This window comes from Felis catus, chromosome C1, assembly GCF_018350175.1.
Source record: "Felis catus isolate Fca126 chromosome C1, F.catus_Fca126_mat1.0, whole genome shotgun sequence".
NCBI lineage: Eukaryota > Metazoa > Chordata > Mammalia > Carnivora > Felidae > Felis > Felis catus.
In genome coordinates, this window is record NC_058375.1 from 154,227,934 (window position 1) to 154,251,678 (window position 23,745).

The following is a 23,745-nucleotide window of genomic DNA, read 5'->3' on the forward strand; positions in this document are numbered from 1 at the left end:
TTCAAGGGATTATTAGATCTTCAAATATTTTCTTTTTATGTTTCAGCACTAAGTATACTTAGTTGTTTTGAATTTCTGTATATACTAAAGAAACAACCAGCTCTAAGATGACACATGACAAATGTGTTGTAATTTCATTTATATGAATAGTATTTTAAGACTGGAAATGATTTAGCCATGACTAGAGAGAATATGAAACAGCGATATGGTGCATAGCAAAGCTGAGTTCTCATTAAGTATATTCTTGTTTTTAAATATAATCACAGAAGTGGAAATGATTAAATTATAAGAATGTTGGTTCAACTTTTTACATATGTCATTACTGAATACAAACAACTCTAATTTAGCCACCCATTTTGTTCTATCCTATCTTCTCTACTAGATAAATACTAGATAAGAATTTAGTCATATGTATTTGTGCACATTGCCTATTATGCCACCTGACATAAAAAGTGTCCAGTAAATGTTTGGTGAATAAAGACAAAAAAGGTATTAAGCTGTCAATTGTCTTAGACACTGGGGTGAGGGTGGGAAAAAAACAACACATCATATTTAGACTTGGATTTTGAAGATCTCCTAAAAGACTATGTGTCACGATGGTCTGTATAACAGAAACATATTTTAGGAAAGAAGATAAAACAATTTAAAATGAGTTTGATAACACATGCTTTTTGTTTTTTCCTTCCTGAAGAGAAGCAAAGCCTCCAAAATAACTTCTATTTCTAAATCTCATCTCAACTGCAAATAATTAAAAAGAAAAAGAAAGGCTTAAAATTAAAGGTGGTATAATACAAATATTCTAGGATTATCATGATCCCAGGGATAGGAATCATAGTACTCCATATAGAATTAAATATGTGTGTTGGGCTAAGCAATATAAAATGTACGTAAAATGTAAAACAGATTTTTGTTTATATTGAATACTATATTCATTATGGAAACCTAGATCTAAGACTCAGTATAAGTCATTGTCTAGCAATTTAATGGAACAGTAATTCAGAGTTTGGGTATTTATAAAATTACATAGTGTCAGAGAGCCAGATTTTTTTTATTGGATTCTTGATTTTAGTATCACTTCTAATATCATTAGTAATGGAAGATGAGAAATATTAAGGGCCCTTTGTAAATATGAATGAGTCCAATGTAAATATATATAAAATAAAGTGAATAAATGAAGCACTTATTTGTAGCAAGTTAGAGTTGCTTAGTAGTTGATACATAGGAGGTACATAATATACAGCATTTGTTGAACTAATGAATATACATATATTTATTTTTATCCAAATAAAGTCTTTAATTCTCCTTTCCACTTTGCATACACAGTAACACAGTGCAACACACAGTGTTAATCATTTATTGACTTGTTTGCAGTTAGAAATAAAGGAAGTGGTGGTAATATTCCTTTGTCATAATCCTGAAACTCATGTTCATTTAAATCACTTCCGGAATTTGTTTTGCGTAAGACATGATTTCCCTACCTATTCTGGATAACAGTTCAAATAACTCAAAACTAAAGCATTTCTAAGGCAACAACAGTAACCTCCCGACACAACACATTTTCTGTGTCACTCATCAACTCAAATCTGTCACTTGTTCCACTGCCAGTGATTTGCCGATTCCCAAAGGCAGATGTTTCCTGTCACCTCTCATGTCTGTGTACCTGTTTCTACCCATCTCTGTGACAAGACCAATGTCCTGCTTACTTAGACTGAGAGTATTGCATTGATGAATTCCTCCTATAACAAATAACAAATATATGCTTAATATTTACTCAAGGAGTAACATTTAGTTCTTCTTATAACCTTTCTGTGTGATTTAGCATATATAACTCACTGTATACACACAGTCCTTAAAAAATAAAGCCACATGGCTGCTTGTAATTATACTTCCCTTTAAACATAAATCCAACATAAGAGACTCTTAAAAACTGAGAACAAACTGAGGGCTGATGTGGGGTGGGAAGGAAGGGAGGGTGGGTGATGGGTATTGAGGAGGGCACCTGATGGGATGAGCGCTGGGTGTTGTATGGAAACCAATTTGACAATAAATTTCATATATTTAAAAAAAACAAACATAAATCCAGTTTGGGGGTGTCTGGGTGGCTCAGTGAGTTAAGCGTCCAACTCTTGATTTCAGCTTAGGTCATGGTCTTGCTGTTCGTGAGTTTGAGCCCTACATCAGGCTCTGCACTTGGGATCCTTTCTCTACCCCTCCCTGCCTACCTCTCTCTCTCAAAATGGATAAATAAACTTAAAAAAATTTAAAGACATAAATCCAGGTTTAAAAACCCATTAAAATTACAAGACATTAACTATACCCGTTTCAATTTTACCTCTAATTATTTTGGATCTCTTAAATACCACTATTTCTAATTTTGCCCCAAAGTTTACTATTAAATTTTTCCTATCAGATCAATATACATTGTTATGGGATGTGTTATATTGGGCACAATTAGACATTTAAAGATCACAAGTTAACTGCCAAATAGTTATGGTGACTTAGGATAAATCTTTTTGTTGTTGTTGGGTTTTGTCTTTCATGATCTTTTAAAGTTATACTTGATTTGTGAGTTCACTGAGCTTACTTTTTCATGTCTAAACAATGACTAGCACTAGGAGGTCCTTCAACAGATACTAAATGAAAACAGAAGTGATGCTAGGCTTCATGAAGTCATTGACTAAATGGTAAATTTGAAGAGTCACTGGTGATTAGCAAGATGCAAGTTTACAGTGGAGCACCAATGATCTCATGGGTAGACTACGTCTCCCTCTGTGTCTGCCTCCAACCCCTTCCTGTGTTTCAACACTGGCTATTATCTGGGCATTGTTACCTCTACTCTCAATAAGGAAGTAATATTGGATTGGTACTGTGCCATCCTAGTCCCTATTAAAATACTGGGATTAGTTACCCTAGAATCAGTTTAAATTTTTATATGTATGAAGCTATCAAATCATCATTTGTTCACTGGAATCCAATAACTGACACTTAAGTGAAAAGAATGGACATTTTTTAGTTGACCTAATTAGGTCAGATAATTAGATTCTTTAAACTTCTAATAGACATTATACACTTTCACTTCTAACTTTAAAAGATTATACTCTTTTAATTGATGCCATATTGTACCCTAAAATGGTAGAATTTCACAATGCATTCTTACTCCTGTACTATGTATCTGTGTAGTATTTTCAAGCACATTGCTTTGTCTGTTTTTATAAATGATACTATAATAATCCAATTCTTTAAGATACATTTACCTAAAATCTAGAAATATTACCTCCTATAATATTTATTTAAACCTTGAGATAAATAATTAGCCCTGTAAATAGATAATGTATTTCATTATCTTATAAATGGGTTTTATTTACAGTGATCTGAAGTAAACTCTTAAGTACTTGAAATGTAGTAGAACTTTCTGCCAACCATGAGGTATATTTTCATAAGATTTTCAAGTATCATCAAACTTGTTTTTTAGCTTTTCTTATAAAATCAATAAATATAACAATGATACTATTCTGTACCCAATGGTAAGATGAAAATAGTAAAGCCAGCATGTTCAACAAATGCTAAGAAAATGGTTGGTTTGGGTAACCAGCTAAACAATCATTGTCAAATCCCTGTCCCACCAAAAAAAAAGCCTCAAAAAAAAGGACTTAGTGCTATATGTTGTGCATCTTCAAAGTAACTCAGAATTATAAAGAACTTAAATTTTGAATCTACAAATTCAAAGATCTGCTGTCATTCAAATAATGCTTTAAATACCTAGAACCATCCGTCTGAAAAAAAAAGCACTATATATATCAAAAAGTCACTATGTACAAAAGTTATTTGGACTTCTGCTTCTGGCTAAGATATGGTAATAGGGATTTGCTCTCCCTCCTGCAATAACCACTAAAACAGACAAAATACATGTAACAGTGGTTTTGAAGACACTGCATTAATGGGGCATTGGATACTATTTAAAAGGATCTTCGCTCAGTGGTAGGGAATAGTCTGCTTTACACTAGATGCTCCACCACTTCTACCTAATAACTCTTCAAAGGTTTCAAGATGCAAAAGAATCAAACTGTTTATACGTAATTTAAGTAATGTCCCCAAATAAGGATCAAGAATTTTTTTTAGGAATACAAAAATATCCAGCACCCAAAAAGGTAAAGTTAACAGTGTCTGGAATTAAATTGAGAATTGTTAGGAATGCAAAAAAAAAAATCAGTAATACATGAACAGTAATGAAGAAAAAAAATTAATTAAAACCAACTAAGATCTGACACAGATTTAGAATTAGCAGACAAGGACTTTAAACAGTTATTATAACTATATTGTGTCTGTTCAAAATGTTAAAGACATGGGAAATATAAAAGAGATGCAGATCAATGTTTTAGAGATGAAAATGGCATAAACTGAGTTGAAAAAGGCACTGGATAGGATTAATGACACATCAGACATTACAGAAGAAAAGATGATGAACTTGAAGACATAGCAACAGAAATTAATGTAACTGAAATTGACAAGGTGATTCTAAAACCCATATAAAATTACAAAGGGCTTAGGATAGTTAAAACAGCTATGAAAAAGAAAGTTGGAGAGCTATAACTGTCTAATTTCAAGACTTATTAAATAGCTGTGGTAATAAAAATGTGTATTGGTATAAAGAGAAACAAATCAATTGAACAGAACAAAATCCAGAAATAGACACATTCACATCTGGACAACTGATTTTTGACAAAAGTTCAAACGCAGTTTAGTGGAGAAAGATATTTTGTTCAACAAATGGTGCTATAGTAATTAGATATACATATGCAAAAGAAAAATCTCAACATATAAATTACACCTTACACAAAAATTAACTTAAGATGGATCATTGACCTAAATATAGGACATGAAACTATAAAGCTTTTAGAAGAAAAAATGGAAAATCTCTATGATGTTAATTTGGCAAAAATGTGTTAGATACAATGCCAAAACATGACCTAACAAACAAAAAAAGGCTTGGTAAAGTATATTTCATCAAAGTTTAACTTTTATCCCAAAAATATTATTAGAAGAATGAAAAGTAAATTACAGACTAGGAGAAAATATTTGCAAAGTATATATATCATTGAAGACTAAAGGACTTATTTTGAGGATATATAAAGACTAAAAACTCAAGAAAACAAAAAACCCAGTTTAAAAAACAAATGGGCAAATGATTTAAACATCCACTTCATATAGAAGATACATAGACAGAAAATAACATGAAAATATGCTCAACATCATTAATCATTAAGAAAATGCAGAATAAAACAGTGAAGGACTTAGTAGAATGGCTAGTGAGATTTACCATACCAAATATTGGCAAAAATATGGAGGAACTGTAAGTTTCACTGCCCTGAATCAGAATTTACTGTCTTCCTATGATTTTCTTTTAAGCCAATACTGTTCTTCTGTCTGTTCCCTCAAGACATGAATACCCCATTCACCATGACCTGTGTTCAAATAGCCTTTTAATATTAATGAGAATTTAAAGTTGGAATCTAATGCAGATGCTTTCGTGATATCCTGATAGGGGTTGTAGCAAACACCTTTTAAGCTACAGAAACCCCAAAGAATGGTTAAAAGTAGGTATACATAAAGTTCTCTTGTTAACATTTGAGCTCAGTTAACTTCAGAATAAACCCTCAAATGTTATAATTAGGAGTGAAACATGAATAGTTGGAAATACCAGTTATATATCTTTTCACATTAAACTGAATATCAGATTCCTCTCTCAGGTTTCATGAGACACTTTCATAGTTAACCTTATCCCAACTGTGTTTTCTACCCCAAGCTAATTTCTATAGATAAAGTTCCTTTGATTCCAACTTGAGAAACAATTTTAGGTTTGAATAGCTTTCTCTCTCTCTCTCTTTTTTTTTAAATTATGTTTATTTATTTTTAAGAGAGAGAGACAAAGTGTGAGCAGGGGAGGGGCAGAAAGAGAGGGAGACACAGACTCCAAAGCAAGCTCTCCAAGCTCTGAGCTGTCAGCAGAGAGCCCAACATGGGGCTCAAACTCCTGGAACATGATGAGATCATGACCTGAGCCAAAGTCGATGCTTAACCAACTGGGCCACCCAGGTGCCCCAGCTTTCCCTTTTCTAATGACAGTGCTTGTATACCAAATGAAAAGCCAGTTCCAGTTTGACCTCTGTGCACAACAATATTCCTACTTAAAATTTACAATAAAAAAATAACAACAGTAACCATGAAACTTTATCACTTAGTACCTGAGCTTCTTCCTGTTGTTTTTTAAGCTGTTCAAGCATTTGCTGAAATTCAGCCTCTTTCTGTTCTGCTTCTTCCAAGGTGGCCTGATTCTGTTCCTCATAGGCCATGGCCACCACAGCCAGTATCAAATTCACCAAATAAAAAGATCCCAAGAAAATCACCAGGACAAAAAATATCATGTAGGTTTTTCCAGCAGCACGTAAAGTCTAGAGGAAACAAAGGGTAATTTCATCAGTATTTTATATAATGTCCCAGGTAAAGATTTTATTTCCATAATTAGATAGTGAGGAGATGAATACTTTTTATCATCCTGTATTTTGACCAAGATTTGTTTGGTGTTAAAATGAACATTGATTCTGTTGTGTTTCTTAAATTCCACATATAAGTGAAATCATATGATATTTATCTTTCACTATAGGGGAAAGGAAGGAAACATAAGATAAAAACAGAGGGGGAGGCAAAACATAAGAGACTCTTAAATACAGAGAACAAACTAAGGGTTGCTGGAGGGGAGGGGGATGGGGTGGATGGGGTTTCAGTTCTCCTGAAACCAATACTACACTGTGTGTTAACTAACTTGAATTTAAATAAGGAAAGAAAGAAAAAGTGAGCATTGAGCTTTTAAATATTTTCATGTGTTCCTTTTATATCTATAACTAGATTATGAACTCAAAGCCTTGAACATTCTTTGCATCTTCTATAGTTCCTAGCGAAATGTCCTTCATATAAAAAATCCTTACTGTACACGTACTGACTGAATGAACAATTGGGATTCTAGGCAAACTTGCTGTACTGGGCCCTCCTCTGTATTCTAGTGTGTTACTAACAAGTATTGATATTTTTCAGTTCATATATGTTCATAAAATTGAATCCCACACATGTTGATTTGAACCTTACTCCTACGGCCTGAATGCTTATGTCCCCCCAAAATTCCTAACTTTAAATCCTAATGTCCAAGGTGATAGTAGTAGAAGGTGGGGGCCTTTGGGAGGTTTTGAAGGTAGAGCTATCATGAATGGGATTAGTGCCTGAAAAAAAGAGCCTCCAGAGAGTTGATGACACAGTGAGAAGGAATCAGCGTATGAACCAGAAAGGGGCTCTTGCCAGAATGGAGCCATGCTGGTGTCTTGTTCTTAAACTTCCCAGTCTCCAGAATGGTGAGCAATAAAATTCTGTTATTTATAAGCTATCCAGTCTGTGGTATATTGTTGCAGCAGCCCCAGTGGACTCAGACACTTACCAACTGGTAAAGATTCTCCCAGTAGTCTTGAGTCATGAGTCGAAATAGAGACAAGAAAGCCCAACTAAAGGTATCAAAGCTTGTGTATCCATAGTTGGGGTTTCGACCAGCCTTCACACAGATGTATCCTTCTGGACACTGGCTATAAGAGAGAGAATTGGAGCTAAGGTCAGCATAGCCATTATAGTTATTTCAATTGATGTTGATATAAAGGACTTGTCAAAACCCAGAGTTGCTGTCTATGATGAATTTTCTTGCTTGTATTTGTACAGCACTTTCAGTAATTGCATACAGTGATACTGTTATTATATGAAATTTATTAGGAAAACCAATAGAGAATTTGGATGCAAGGAGTCAGATTTACAGACACTTAGAATGGCAAAGAGGCAGCAACCACACACTTTTGCCTCTAACATCATTAGTCTCCTGCTCTTTACAAAGTGTCAAGCAAGAATCAATTATTTAAAATGAAAGGCCAGAAGGGCCAGTAGGGAACCACTTAATGAGCTGCTTCATTAGCCACTTCTATAAAATTTTATAAAATAAAACTTATATTTTAGAATAACTTGAGATTTACAGAACAATTACAAAGAGGGCACAGTGACTTCCCAAATATGCCCAGTTTCCCCTATTATTAACATCTTATGTTGATATGGTACATTTTAACTAATACTGATACATTATTATTAACCAAAGCCAATGTTTCATTCAGATTTTCTCAGGTTTTTTCCCAATATCCTTTCTATATTCCAGGATCCCATTCAGGATCCCATGTTCTATTTAGTCATCATGTCACTTTAGGCTCCTCTGAGAAAGTTCCTAAGACTTTCCTTGTTTCTGATTACTTTCATAGTTTTGAGGAATACTTTTGGGTATTTGGAAGAATTTCTTTCAATTGGTATTTGTCTGATGTTGTTGTTCTCATGATGAGATTGGGGTTATGGATTTTTGGAAAGAAGACCACAGAGGAACAATATTATTATTGTCCTATCATATCAAGGGTACATACTATCGATATGACTTATCATTGTCGACACTAACTTTCATCACCTGACTGGAGGTAGTGTTTGTCAAGTTTCTCCACTGTAAATTTACTCTTTTTTCCCCCGTAGTGCGCTCTTTGTAATGAAGTCACAATGTGCAGCCCACACATCAGAAACAGGGAGTTATGATCCACCTTCTTAAGAGCAGAGTAGGTACATAAATTGTTTGGAATTCTTCTGCATGGGGGATTTGTCTATTACCTCTCATTTATGTATTTATTCAATAATTTCTGTTTTTAATTTCAAGTTTTTATTTAAATTCTAGTTAGTTAACATATAGTATAATATTAGTTTCAGAAGTAGAATTTAGTGATTCATCACTTACATACAACACTCAGTGCTCATCACCAGTGCCCTCCTTAATACCCACCACCCTTTTAACCCATCCTCTGCCCACCTCCCATCAACAACCCTGTTTGTTCTCTGTAGCTAAGAGTCTGTTTCATGGTTTGTCTCTCTCTTTTTTCCCTATATGTTCATCTGTTTCATTTCTTAAATTCCACATATAAGTGAAATTATGTGGTATTTGTCTTTTTCTGACTGACTTATTTTGCTTAGGGTAATATAGTCTAGCTCCATCCATGTTGTCTGACACCAGCCATAGTAACTTCTTACTAAATGCATCTCCAGAGCAAGGGAAATGAGCAAAAATGTACTATTGGGACCTCATCAAGATAAAAAGCTTCTGCACAGCAAAGGAAACAATCAACAAAACTGAAAGGCAACCTACGGAATGGGAGAGGGTACTGGCAAATGACATATCTGATAAAGCATTAGTATCCAAAATCCATAAGGAACTTTCCAAACTCAACACTCAAAAAACAAATAACCCAGTTAAGAAATGGGCAGAAGACATGAATAGACATTTTTCCAAAAAAGACGTCCAGATGGCTAACAGTCATGAAAAGCTGTTCAACATCGCTCACCATCAGGGAGATACAAATCAGAACTCCAATGAGATATCACCTCACACCTGTTAGAATGGCTAAAATTAACAACACGGGAAACAACAGGTGTTGGTGAGGAAGCAGAGAAAGAACCCTCTTACACTGTTGATGGGAATGCAAACTGGTGCAGCCACTGTGGAAAATAGTGTGGAAGTTACTCAAAAAGTTAAAAAAGAACTCTCCTATAATCCAGCAATTGCACTACTACGTATTTACCCAAAGGATATAAAAATACTGATTCAAAGAGGCACATGCACCTCAATGTTTATAGCAGCATTATCAACAATAGCCAAATTATATAAAAAGCCCAATGTCCACTGACTGATGAATGGGCATTCAATCACTTGTTTATATGAGTATTTACTTATACTACTAATTTTCACTTTGAATTCTAATTTGTTTTATATAATTTGTTGCTTAAATTGTTCCAGTTTTGGTCATTGAAAGCTTTTTCATTAACTTCATTGACTACTTCTCTTTGATTTAACCTCATAATTCTGTGTGTCTTGTTTTTGTTTGTCTTTTTTAGCACTTTCTAACTTTGTGGCACTGCAAGATGCCACAGACTCATATTTCCTGCTCTAGCATTGGCCATTTGTCCAAGAAGACCTTGTATTTTATTGGAGAATGGTACTAGAAACCAGAGCAAACATTTCATGCTCATGGATTGGAAGAACAACTGATGTTAAAATGTCTATACTACCCAAAGCAATCTACACATTCAAAACGTGTAGATTCTCAAAATAACACCAGCATTCTTCACAGAGCTAGAACAAACAATCCCTAAAATTTGTTTGGAACCAGAAAAGACCCCAAATAGACAACGTAATGTTAAAAAGAAAGCCAAAGCTGGAAGCATCACAATTCCAGACCTTAAGTTGTATTACAAAGCTGTAATTATCAAGATAGTAATGGTGCTGGCACAAAAACAGACACAGATGAATGGAACAGAATAGAGAACCCAGAAGTGGATCCACAAATGTATAGCCAACTAATCTTTGAGCAAGAAAGGATTATCGAATGGAAAAAAGACAGCCTCTTCAGCAAATGATGCTGGGAAAACTGGATAAATGACATGCACAAGAATGAAACTGGACCACTATCTTACACCATACACAAAAATAAATTCAAAATGGATGAAAGGCCTAAATGTGACACAGGAAGCCATCAAAATCCTACAGGAGAAAGCAGGAAGCAACCTCTTTGATCTTGGTTGCAGCAACTTCTTACTAGACATGTCTCTGGAGGCAAAGGAAATAAAAGCAAAAATGAACTATTGGGACCTCATCAAAATAAAAAACTTCCACACAGCAAAGGAAACAATCAACAAAACTAAAAGGCAACCAACAGAATGTGAGAAGATACTTGCAAATGACATATCTGATAAAGGGCTAGTACCCAAAATCTATAAAGAACTTACCAAACTCAACACACCAAAAACAAATAATCCAGTGAAGAAATGGGCAGAAGACATGAATTTATATTTTTCCAAAGAAGACATCCAGATGGCCAACAGACACATGAAAAGATGTTTAACATCACTCATCATCAGGGAAACACAAATCAAAACCACAGTGAGATACCGTCTCACCCCTGTCAGAATAGCTAAAGTTAACAACTCAGGCAACAACAGATGTTGGCGAGGATGTGGAGAAAGGGAATCCCTTTCACACTGCTGGTGGGGAAGCAAACTGGTACAGCAACCCTGGAAAACAGTATGGAGGTTCCTCAAAAACAATTAAAAATAGAACTACCCTAAAATACAGCAATTGCACTACTAGGTATTTATCCAAAGGATACAAAACTGCTGATTGGAAGGGGCACATGCACCCCAATGTTGATAGCAGTACTATCAACAATAGCCAAATTATGGAAAGAGCCCAAATGTCCATCGACTGACAAATGGATAAAGATGTGGTACATATACACAATGAAATACTCAGTGATCAAAAAGAATGAAATCTTGCCATTTGCAAAAATGTGGGTGGAACTAGAGGGTATAATGCTAAGCAAAATAAGTCAGCCAGAGAAAGACAAATATATATGATTTCACTGATGTGGAATTTAAGAAACACAACAGATGAACATAGAGGAAAGGAAGGAAAAATAAGATAAAAACAGGTAGGGAGGCAAACCATAAGAGACTCTTAAATACAGAGAACAAACTAGGGATTGCTAGAGGGGAGGTAGATGGGGGGATGGACTAAATGGGTGATGGGCATTGAGGAAGACACTTGTTGGGATGAGCACTGGGTGTTATATGTAAGTGGTTAATCACTGAGTTCTACTCCTGAAACCAATGCTACACTATATGGTAACTAACTTGAATTTAAATAAATGGAAAGATAAAAAAAAATTGGCTGCTTCCATCATCTGCTATCTATATGCTTAACTGTTCAATACCAGTACACATGCAAAGTTGTTTCAGGACTGTTAATCCATACTAACATGGGAAACAACTTTATTAACTAGAGTACAGGGTTTTTGCCTTTGTCTTACAGACTCCACTCATTTCCAAAGTTGCTTAGATAGGTACTTATTCTCCCACTCCTTCCTTGGTTTTTTTTTTTTATACATTTTAAATATATTTATATCCCTTTGTCACATTCTGTATTTCAACCGGAGATACCCAAACTGACAAATTATTTTTTTTATTTGCATACAGTGTTAACTCATTGTACTGTAAAGTTCTGTGGGTTTTGACAGATGCTTGTGTTCATCATTACAGAATCATGAAGAAATTTCTCCACCCTAAAAATTTCTGCGTGTATCACCCAGTCAACCCACCCCAAACCTTTGAAAATCTGATTTTTTAAATCATTTCTATTGTGATCTTTTCCATAATGTCATGTACTTGGAATCAGACGAATATAGCTTTGTTTATATGGCTTTTTTCATGTATTAATATGCATTTAAGGTTCTCAATGTCTTTTTGTGGCTTGATAGCTCATTTTCTTTTTATCACTGAGTAATATTTCACGGATGAATACAGCACAGTTATCCATTCACCTGTTAAAGGACATCTTGATTGCTTCCAGTTTTTTGGGTTTTTTTTTAAAGTTTATTTTGAGAGAGAGAGAAAGAGAGAGCATGTGTGCATGTGTATGAGCAGGGCCGGGGCAGAAAAAGAGGGCGAGAGAGAATCCCAAGCAAGCTCCATGCAGCCTGGAACCTGATATGGAGATCAATGTCATGAACTGTGAGATCATGACCTGAGCTGAAACCAAAAGTTGGATGCTTAACCACTAAACCACCCAGGCTTCCCAGTTTCTTGTGATTATGAATACAACTGTTATAAATATTCACATGAATGTTTTTGTGTAGACATAAATTTCAATTTAATTGGCTAAATATCTAGTAGGGCAATTGCTGGATCATATGGTTAGACTGTGTTTATTTTGTAAGAAACTGCCAGATTGTCTTGCAAAGTGGCTGAACTGTTTTGCATTCCCACCAGCGATGAATGAGAATTCTTATTGTTCTGCATCCGTCTTGTTGTTCTGCAATTTGTATTGCCAGGTTTGTTTTTTTTTTTTTTTTGGATTTTTAACCATTCTAATAGGTATATAATATATAGTAGTAACTCATTTTTGTTTTAATTTTCAATTCCCCAGTGACAAATGTTGTTTAGCATCTTTATATATCCTTATTAGACTTCTGTATATATTCTTTTATAGGGTGTCCAGATTTTTGCCTGCTTTTAAATTGAGTTATTTGGGTTTTTTTTTGTTGTTGTTGAGTTTTAAGAGTACTTTCTTTGTATATTTTGGATACGAGTCTTTTTTTCAGATACATGTTTTGCAAATATTTTCTTCCAATTATAGCTTGTTTTTTCATTCCCTTTACAGTGTCTCTGCAGAGCAGAAATTTTTAATTTTAATTAAGTCCAAATTAATCAGTTTGTTCTTTCATGGATTCTGTTATTGGTGTTTAAAACTTATCACTAAATCTGAAGTCATGTAGATTTTATTCTATGCTTTCTTATATACATTTTATGGTTTTGTATTTTACATTTAGGTCTATAATTGATTTTGATTTAGTTCTTGGGTAGGGTGTGAGATCTACACCTAGGTTCATTTCTTTGCATTTGGATTTCCAATTGTTCCAGCACCATTTGTCAAAAAAAAACTTTCCTATCTCCATTGCACTGCATTTTCCTCTTTGTCAAAAATTAGTTGACTACATTTGTGTAGGTCTATTTTTGTGTTTTGGGGGGCAGGGTGCTGTCTCTTTTCTGTTTCAGTGATCTGTATATGTATTCTTTCCCAGGTACCATAGTGTCTTGATTACTGTAGCCTTATAGGAAGTCTTGAAATTAGGTAGATTTCTTCAGAATTTTATTTGGCAATTAACAATAGTAGCCATCAATTTTACCATATAAATCGTCTAATGCATACTAACTACCCAATAAAGAGAAATGATAATTATGGCTTAATAGGGATAAACTATGTATCATCCAACCTTCTCTAAAGTTTTATCTAGGCTTTTATATTAACAACAATAATAATATATAAATTAATAATACCTAAAATGCACTAAATGCTCATGATAGACCAGGTGCTAATCCAAGTGCTTTATGTGTACTACTTAATTAATCACCATAACAACCCTAAGAGACAATATTACTTTCCACATTTTAAAAATAAATAAACTCAGATACAGAGAGCTTAGAATATTTTTCCAAAGTCAGGGTTTATAAATGTCAGAATTAGGGTTTGATTCCAAGTATATGTAAACTCTAGAATTCATGCTCTTATTTACTACATTCTCCTAAAAAAAAGGTTAGGAAAAACATCAGGAAAACAATTCTTCCCCTGTCAACACCATCTCTGGGACTGATACACTTTTTCAATAATGTGCTTAGATATTTATGGCCATACAAGTTTCCCATTTTCTGGGATGACTCAAAATATGTTCTGTGTAAGTTTTGTGGCTTAAGAGTCACTTAATGTTGCTGTCCTTCACTTCTAAAAAAAAATTATACCCTGACCTAAAATCACTTTTTAATCCTCTTGGGAAAATATGTTAAGTATGAGAGATCAGCAGGATGACTAAGATATTAAAGTGCCCCTTATTGTAGAATGTGACCAAAAGAACTGTAAGGTATACAGACTCAAACTTGTACATGGCTTTGACATATATCTGTCCCTTGGCTTTTTTGCACATGCTCCTTCAAGAGCAACCAACTCTCTCAAAAGCAATTTGCCAAATGAGCTTTTCCCTGAAGATCATGTTATATTCTGGATGTTTTCCAGCCACAGCAAAGCTCATCACATCAACACATACCCATTATCAATCAAAATGTGTCCATATTGTGTTTTCTTTCCTGTATTTATTAAACAGCTCTGATGGGCTTACAGAAAAAAAAAAGACTATGGGTCTTCACACTTTGGGGTAATAATCAGGTACATCTTAACTATGGAATTCTAGGAAAAAAGGTCTTCACCCAGAGGGGTGATTTTAATGGCTGTGAATTTAGAATTAATAGCAATCCAGTAACATAGAGAAGGTACTTCCTAGGTAGGTAGCGCTACTCTTTACAATCTACATGTAAGAATACCCTTGTATTTTTTTTTTCCTATCTGCTTTTTCTCAAAGTGTTCTACATTTTTTATATGATGTTTCTTACCCTGCATCTGAGCCATTTCCACAGAGTAAAGGGTCCTTTTGTCCATCCAAAACATAAAAGTGACCTGTTAATATAAAGAAGAATTAGCTAATTCACTTCATATCAATCCTACTGACATTAGGAATAAATTAGAGTTTGACTATCAGTTATTTTCAAAGTGGACACAATAAACTAGATTTACAAAGATGGCTTCAACCCCACAGCCTCAACTATTTATAGTTGAAAAATCATTCAGCAACACTCAGGTTAACAATGTAGCAATATTTCTTACTGTCATCTTCAATATAATCCTTCCAGTTAAATGTACTCATTGTTACATTAACAAATATTCCATTTGAATCCATTGTGCCATTAAAGTAGGATGTGGTGTTGGTTTCAAAAGCAGAATCGCTTGGGGGCCATTGCAAGCATTTATTCCGCAGGTTGCCCATGAACAGCTGCAGACCAATTAGAGCAAACACGCTCAGACAGAACACAGTCAAGATCATGACGTCAGAAAGCTTCTTCACGGACTGGATTAAGGCCCCCACAATGGTCTTTAAACCTGAGGAGAGACAACAATAGGTCATCCAAGGAATAGTGTCATAAGCCACAATGTGTATCTTCTTAGTCACACACATTCTCATTTCCCATAAACTGTTGCTTGGCTGTTTAGACACCAGAGCTTAATGGATAGCCAGATGGTTTGGGAAATGGATGAAAAGCAGGTTTTATTTATGAATAGTATGCTTTCTGGGGATTTTAAAATGAAAGTGTAAATAGGCAAGAAGCTTTCTTTTTTTTTGCTTATTCATTTGTTTTTGAGAGAGAGAGAGTGTGAGCAGGGGAGGGACAGAGAGAGAAAGACAAACACACACAGAATCTGAAGCAGGCTCTGAGCTGTCAGCACAGAGACCGATGTGAGGCTCAAACCCACAAACCGTGAGGTCATGTCCTGGGCCGAAGTTGGATGCTTAATTGACTGAGGCACCCAGGCACCCCTAGGCAGGAAGCTTTCTTGCCTGTGGTTTTACATGTTGCCATGAGCACCTAAAGATGAACTTGTAGTTACTTTTCATTTCAGATTTTGTGTTTCATGAGGCTGTCTCCCTCCAACCCATTCTTTATACCAGCCTCCATGTAGCTATAATCAGAGGAAAAAAGAATTGAAAATACTAACAATCCCATGCCAGGTACATGCTGTTCAGTAATAATCTTTTCTCCTTTATAAAAGGAGATCTATTTTCAGAAAAGACCTGCAGTGAATGGTAAAACCCAAATCAATTAGTAAAGGCAAGCTAGCAAAGCTTTTTTCCAGATTGTAAAAGAGAAAACTTTACATCATAAATGCAAAAAGGAAGAGAGAGACAGAGAGTGCACACATGTACTAGGGCAGACTAGTACTTTTATAGAGACTCATGCAATTCTCCGTTAAACTCTGCTGACTTTATAAATAAGTATGTAATTTCTAAAATTTTAGGAACTAAACTGCATGCAAACATCATTTGGCATTCTTGAAGTTGACAAACAAGAATAATAAACAAGTCTAATGTCATAAGTGTGGTTTCAACCCGAATATTACAGTGTATTTAAAGTCCACCCCAGTGTTTAACCTAGCTCTCACCTGGAATGACTGAAATTGTTTTCAGGGCTCGAAGAACTCTGAATGTTCTCAGTGCTGAGACATTGCCCAGGTCCACGAACTCTGTCACATATCTGTAATAGGGAGTTCACACACAACACAAGAAAACACAAGAAAAGTTGGAGATAAAAGCCTATCGTCTTACACCAGTTTCTTCTTACCTGGAATTACAGAAATAGTTTTCAGAGCTTTCAAGACTCTGAAAGTTTGAAGGGCTGAAACATTGCCTAGGCTTACAAACTCTGTTACATACCTGTAGAATTAAATCAGAGTTACTGATAATTTTGGCAAAGTTTATTCCAAATAAAGAATGAAAGCTGGGTTTGGCATATAGAGCCTCTTGACTTTAACAAATGGAATTGCTACAGAACTCAGAGTGCCTCAGCGGTAGGCTGCTTTATTTCAATGTAATTTTCACTAATATGAACAAGTGTGTTTATAAAAGTAATCAAAATACAGTTGAAGGTGTTAGAGCCAATGAATAACTTCATTTTGATGATGTGGAAGACTCTATGACATGAAAGTAATTCTGTTTATTTGCTCATTTACCAGATATATTTACCTTGCAATATGTATTCTAATGTGTATTCTCAAAACATATGAGGCATGTAGTTAATTTGGCTAATAAGAACATTCTACAATTAAAATATGTCACAACAATCTGGTTGATGCTACAACTATTTTCATTCCTTCGAGTTTAACAACTTTCAAAGATACTCACGCCATCACGATGACACTGAAATCCAGCCAGTTCCATGGATCACGAAGGAATGTAAAATCTTCTAAGCAAAACCCTCTTGCCAAGATTTTTATAAGCGACTCAAAGGTGTAGATTCCAGTGAATGTGTACCTAGGAAAAGCATCCAAACAAAAATTAACAATTTCATTGGAGCTGTAAATATACATATTTTCAACATGGCAAATCTTATCCTTTTGTGGTTTTTAATTTGCTAAAATCTTGTTTCTTATTTCCACTTACAAAGACTTGACTAGTTTAATTAATCTTACAAGCCTGAGTGAAGGGTTAAATTGAAGAGATAATATCTTCTCCCAAAGAATCTGATCTTGTTTAACTATTTAGATTTTTAGAATAATAGTTTCATGTGTTTTATGCATAATGATCCAGCTTGGCCCTCTAGAGCAATGCTGTTTGACTAAAATATCATACAAGCTGCATATGTTGTTTGGAAATTTTTAGTAGCCAAATAAAAAAGTAAGAAAAAACAAGTGAATTTAATTTTCATATTATATTTTATTTCAACCAATATATCTGAAACACTATTATTCTAACAATTAAGACTAGACAAATTTTAGGTTTCACATGTGGCTAGCGTTTCCCTCATTAGACAATACAGCTCTAGAGGTAAAATTTCTTGGATTTGTTTATTTATAATAAAATATTTCATTCAAATTTATTAATGAGTAGAATTATTTTTTAGGAATATATCACATGTCTAATCTAGAAAATATGCTTCCCCTTTTTAAGAGTCAGGCATAGGCTTGTAAAACTGTCTCTCTCTATGTATATATATGTGCATATGTGTGTATATGTATGTATATATGTGTGTGTATATATATATAAGAAAAATTTCAATTTATTAGTATTTTATGTATGTGCATTTACACAATTACCAAAATTCACAGATAAACAAAATTTCTGATTCTAACCTTGCATCAGCTACTATTTCTATACAATTGGGACAAATCATTTAAATATGCTTAAATTCAAATTTCAGCCTCCAAAATGGTGAAAGATTTTCCATTTACTGTTTGATACAGTGCATTTTTAGCTCTCTTTCCTTTGACTGTTGACAATATTAAGTTATTTCTGTTTCTTCCAAAAATAGTTGAGAAAGAATACTTGTTTTTCAATATTGTGTTCTTTTAAAAAAGTACGATTTACGATTACCCTTCAGATTAATTCACCCAAGTCACAAAGATTTGACTTACTTATATTAAAAACAATTATATTTGCCTGCCTACTAGTATTGTGTATGTGAATAAAGTTAGGGGAGTTATTTTTGCGTTGTCTTCTGCAGAAATTTCTCTTAGATAAGGGAACAAAGAAATAAGAGAAAAATGTATGCAGAGATCTTCATGTCAGGTTTTCCTAAGAATATTCCTCCTCCCTTTTAAAATAATTCAGCTTATTTTTTGAGGAATAAGTGTAATTGCTATATTTACTTATGAAGTGGCTGACCTTATTAGGAAAAGGTATACTTTACAACGCCACGCTTATATTCACTTGTGTTTTAGTTTGGATCTTTGCACGTTACACATAACCACCATGACATTTCTGTTCGAAGATAGCTGCCTTGTAAAAAGCCATCAGAGACAGCTCAATGTGTGCTTTATTTATCACATTAATGGTTAATGTCCTATGGTCTATGCTTAGGCAATTCTAAGTTTTCTGCAGATTTACAAGGGGTAAGATGAAAGTCCCTACTCCTATCCCTGTTTTTTAGAAAAGTAAGAAAATTTGTGACATTTGGAGTATATAGTGAGTGTTGATAGCTATTCAAGGAATAGAGTCCCAGAGCTTAACATCTGAGATAGAGCTTTGCACAGAACAGGTGTTCAGAAGTACCTATTAGCAAACTAGATTGAACAGGGAAGTGAGAATCAAGGGTACCTTGATCTTTCTTGGCTGTGCCCCTACTAGACTCTAACCATGCTGTTGATTCTGTCCATGTCACCGAGGTTTTCTCCCATAATTATGACGTCTATAGACCCGCCTCCCTTTCGTAACATGACCCTCACTATACAATATGGTTCTCAGCCTATGCTGTGTGTGTCACCTCTTTGTACAGGGACTGTTTATGCTACCAATGTCCTGTTTTCATGTCAGAACTGAGTTATCTTCTTTTTGCTTTGGACTCTGTTAGCTTTATTTGTTGGCTGTAACCACTGATTTTGCTTGTTTTCCTGCCTCTTTACTGTCAAGCGAGTAGGGATAAATGATCAGGAAACTTGTGCAAAGTTTTCTCACTGACTGATGAAGTCAAAAACTTTGTGGGGGTAGGACTATTTTCATAATGTATATAGTCATCTCTAAAAAATGACTTTAAAACGAGAGACCTGGGGCACCTGGGTGGCTCAGTTGGTTAAGCGTCTAACTTCAACCCAGGTCATGATCCCACACTTTGTGGGTTTGAGCCTTGTGTCGGGCTCTGTGCTGACCGGCTCAGAGCCTGGAGCCTGCTTCAGATGCTGTGTCTCCCTCTGTCTCTGCCCCTCCCTCACTCTGTCTCTCAGTCTCCCAAAAATAAATAAACGTTAAAAAAATTAAATAAATAAATAAAATAAAATAAAATGAGAGACCTGCATAGTCAAGTAATAATATTCAAGTGTCCTCTTTGCCTATCTTTTAATAATGTTTTACAGATAAATGAGATTTACACAGGTTTAAATGCTTCAGTAATTTCTGCTAGGAAAAATACATACAGAATAGTTTTATATAGGTATGTCCATTTGTTAACCCACAGATGATAAATAACTAAAAATTCTGTTAAATTGCTTGCTCAACATAAGAACTGGATTCTTTCCTAAAATGATTTCTAGGGAGCATTTCCAAGTTACTACCAAGGAGAAAAAAAGTCTTTAATGTGTTAGATCACTGACAAATGATGGCTTAGAATAGTGCATTAAATCCTCAAAGAAGCCTACAGAGGCAGAAATAGAAGTGGCAATGTTTGTCATAATAATTTATGTCCTATTGGGTATTATTTTTAAAAATATGACAACAAAAAGAACATACTAAAAACTTCTTTTCACTAAACCTGATCATTGTATTATACCATACATAAATAGCCTACATACCCTAAACACCTTGTGTTTCGCTAATTAATATGTTGCTTTGTCATGAATAATCTCATATGTGACTGATAACTTAGGGAATAATGTTGTTGTTATGATGCAAAAATTGTGTTAGTTAATGCAAAATTTTCCCCATATTGATGTTTTGAATCAATTAGTGGCATCTTTTTCGTCGTACTGAAATAGAACATCCTTAGCATTAAAAGAAGACATTAATACTAATGCAGAAAATTGACCTAAGAGCCTTCTTCAGTGCAAGCAGAGGCTAGTTTAACATGCTCCAAAACTATTGTGCTTACACTTTTCCCTTTGTATTAAAATAATGAATCAAATGTTTAATTTGAAGACATGATAGAAATGTCCCCAGGGTCTTCATCTTAAAAGAAAAAGGACAAGGCCTGGTGTCTGAGACTGCAAGGAGTTGTTGGCTATGACTTCTGGTACAAACATCTATAGACGTTTAACTAGGCCAGTATTTTTTTCTATTGGGATTGTTACTGCTTTTATTAGTGTTCTAATTACAAAATCTCATAAGTTTGAATGATCTGCTCTTAATCATGTTTTCCCCTTAAGCCCTATTATTTTTTTTTTGAGCTCTGATTTTGTAGAGACATTTTGTTTCTTTTATGGAACACATCTATGGTGTTTTAGCACACATGCTGTGTCTAAATAAACTACATATCTGACTGTAAATAAACATCTAAGCTACTTTCCTAAATATAATGATATATAACCATGATACCTAATATAATATATAATGCTAAACACCTAAATTTGTTTTATGAAAATATAGCAATAATAGTAATACACTAGAATACAATAATTTTATTCATATTACTCAGATGGTCATTGTTTTTTATCTAAAATACATAACTATGATACTTTTATGCTAAATGACTGGTTTAGTACAGCTAATGTGTACTATTTATAACCTTTCTTAAACAGGTACCGTCATGAATTTGTTGGGAAAAAATACTTACCTTATAGAAGAAAAACTCCCCTAAAGAACTTCCCTTATCTTCTTTCATGTTATGGAAATAACTTTTTCTTAGAAGCTTTTAGCCTGACTCCAAAAAGTGGAAAACTTAAGTCAGACCATAATCATAAGGAGACTGTGAGAGAATTTGATTGTGCATTTCTCATTCCAAGAAGTCATTCCTACTTACTCTACATTCTTCGTCCAGTCTGGAGGGTTACTCAAGGTCATAAATACACAGTTGGTCAAAATAGTGCACATGATAAGCATGCTGAATAAAGTAGATTATAGTTAAGGAATAAATGCTAGTATATTATCATGGCCATTTACGAACGATCAAATAACAAAAAAAAAAATCATCAACAAAGTTACCTGTGAAATTAGTCTTACTTATTTGTTTTAAAGCAATGGCAAAAATAATAGTAATAAAGTATTAAAATAAAATAAGAAGTAAGAAATTGTAAAGCCTGTCATACATCCTGAGTCTACTCCTTTTCATTTTTCTCACAAAACTGAATTTAATAGAGAAATGTATTTGAAGCAATGGAAATTTTACATCCCAAGCAATTATGTGAAATAGAACTGCAATGGGAAATGACTGTTCTTTACTAAGTTCACAGTATAAAAGTATAAAAAGTCTGAGTTTGATTATATCTGAAGTTATACTTCAGATTGTACTTTGGATATAATTTAAAGTCACCACTAACTGACAAAATGTTAATGGGTACAATATAAAAACCCTAGGAATGTATAGCCCAGTATATTCAACAATGACACTGATTGAGCATTCTACTGTAATTAGGTACTCTTAATTCATTTATTCATCATTTATTCATAATGAATGAATAATTTGAATCCATAGAATGAAAATAATTCAAACGAACCTCAAAAAATTATCAGTCCTGTCTGTCCTGTCTCTAGGTTAATCAGTCTTTTGTCTCTCTTTTAGTTTTTAGAAGGCCATTTTGAATGTCTATATAAAATGCCCATTCTTGATTAAAGAGCTAAATGTGAGACAGGAAACCATTAAAATCCTAGAGGAAAACATAGGCAGTAATCTCTTTGACATCCGCTGGAGCAGTGTCTTGCAAGATATGCCTCGTGAGGCAAGGCAAACAAAAGCAAAACTAAACTATTGGTACTTGATCAAAATGAAATACTTCTGCATGGTGAAGGAAATAATCAACAAAACTAAAAGGCAACCTATGGAATAGATTATATTTGCAAATGACACATTGGATAAAGGGTTAGTATCCAAAATCTATAATGAAATTATTAAACTCAACACTCAAAAAACAAATAATCCAATTAAAAAAATGGGCAGAAGACAAGAATAGACATTTTTTCCAAAGAAGACATCCAGATGGCTAACAGACACTTGAAAAGACTCTCAACATCACTCATCATCAGGGAAATACAAATCAAAACTCCAATGAGATATCACCTCACACCGTCAGAATGGCTAAAATTAACAATACAAGAAGCCACAGGTGTTGGCAAGGATGTGGAGAAAGGGGAACCCTCTTACACTGTTGGTAAGAATGCAAAGTGGTACAGCCACTCTGGAAAACAGTATGGAGGTTCTGCAAAAGAACTCTCCTAGAGTAAGAGTAGAACTACCCTATAATCCAGCAATTGCATTGCTAGGTATTTACTCAAAGGACACAAAAAATATAATGGGAAGGGATACATACACCCCAGTGTTTATAGCAGCATTATCTACAATGGCCAAATTGTGGAAAGAGCACAAATGTTCATCAACTGATGAATGGATATAGAAGTGTGGTGTGTATATATACACAGACATACACATGTACATGTACATGTACATATACATATACACACACATAATGGAATATTTCTCAGCCATAAAAAAGAATGAAATCTTGCTATTTGCAATGATGTGGATGGAACTAGAGAATATTATGCTAAGTGAAATAAGTCAGCCAGAGAAAGACTACCATATAATTCCACTCATGTGTGGAATTTAAGAAACAAAACAAACTATCATGGGGCTAAAAGAGACTAAAAGAGACTAAAACCAAGAAACAGACTCTTAACCTACAGAGAAAAACTATTGGTTACCAGAGAGGAGGTGGGTAGGGGAATGGGTTAAACAGGTGGTGGAGATTAAGGAGTGCACTTGTGATGAGCACCAGGTGTTGTATGGAAGCATTGAATCACTAAATTGTACACCTGATACTAAAATTACACTGTATGTTAACTAACT

The 23,745-nt window shown here is 34.3% G+C and overlaps 1 protein-coding gene across 4 annotated transcripts in view; it reads right to left on the reverse strand.

Moving 5' to 3' along the window:
- Nucleotides 1–23,745, reverse strand: part of SCN3A (sodium voltage-gated channel alpha subunit 3) — a 114,705-nt gene that overhangs the window by 53,781 nt on the left and 37,179 nt on the right. For all 4 annotated transcript variants that reach the window (XM_019838191.3, XM_019838194.3, XM_019838192.3 and 1 more), the window contains exons 5-11: nt 21,706–21,795; nt 17,445–17,573; nt 16,706–16,797; nt 15,374–15,646; nt 15,103–15,166; nt 7,484–7,625; nt 6,243–6,449 (exon numbers count right to left, since the gene is read on the reverse strand). In XM_019838191.3, the coding sequence (XP_019693750.1) occupies nt 6,243–6,449; nt 7,484–7,625; nt 15,103–15,166; nt 15,374–15,646; nt 16,706–16,797; nt 17,445–17,573; nt 21,706–21,795 (997 nt within the window). The remainder of the gene's footprint in view (nt 1–6,242; nt 6,450–7,483; nt 7,626–15,102; nt 15,167–15,373; nt 15,647–16,705; nt 16,798–17,444; nt 17,574–21,705; nt 21,796–23,745) is intronic.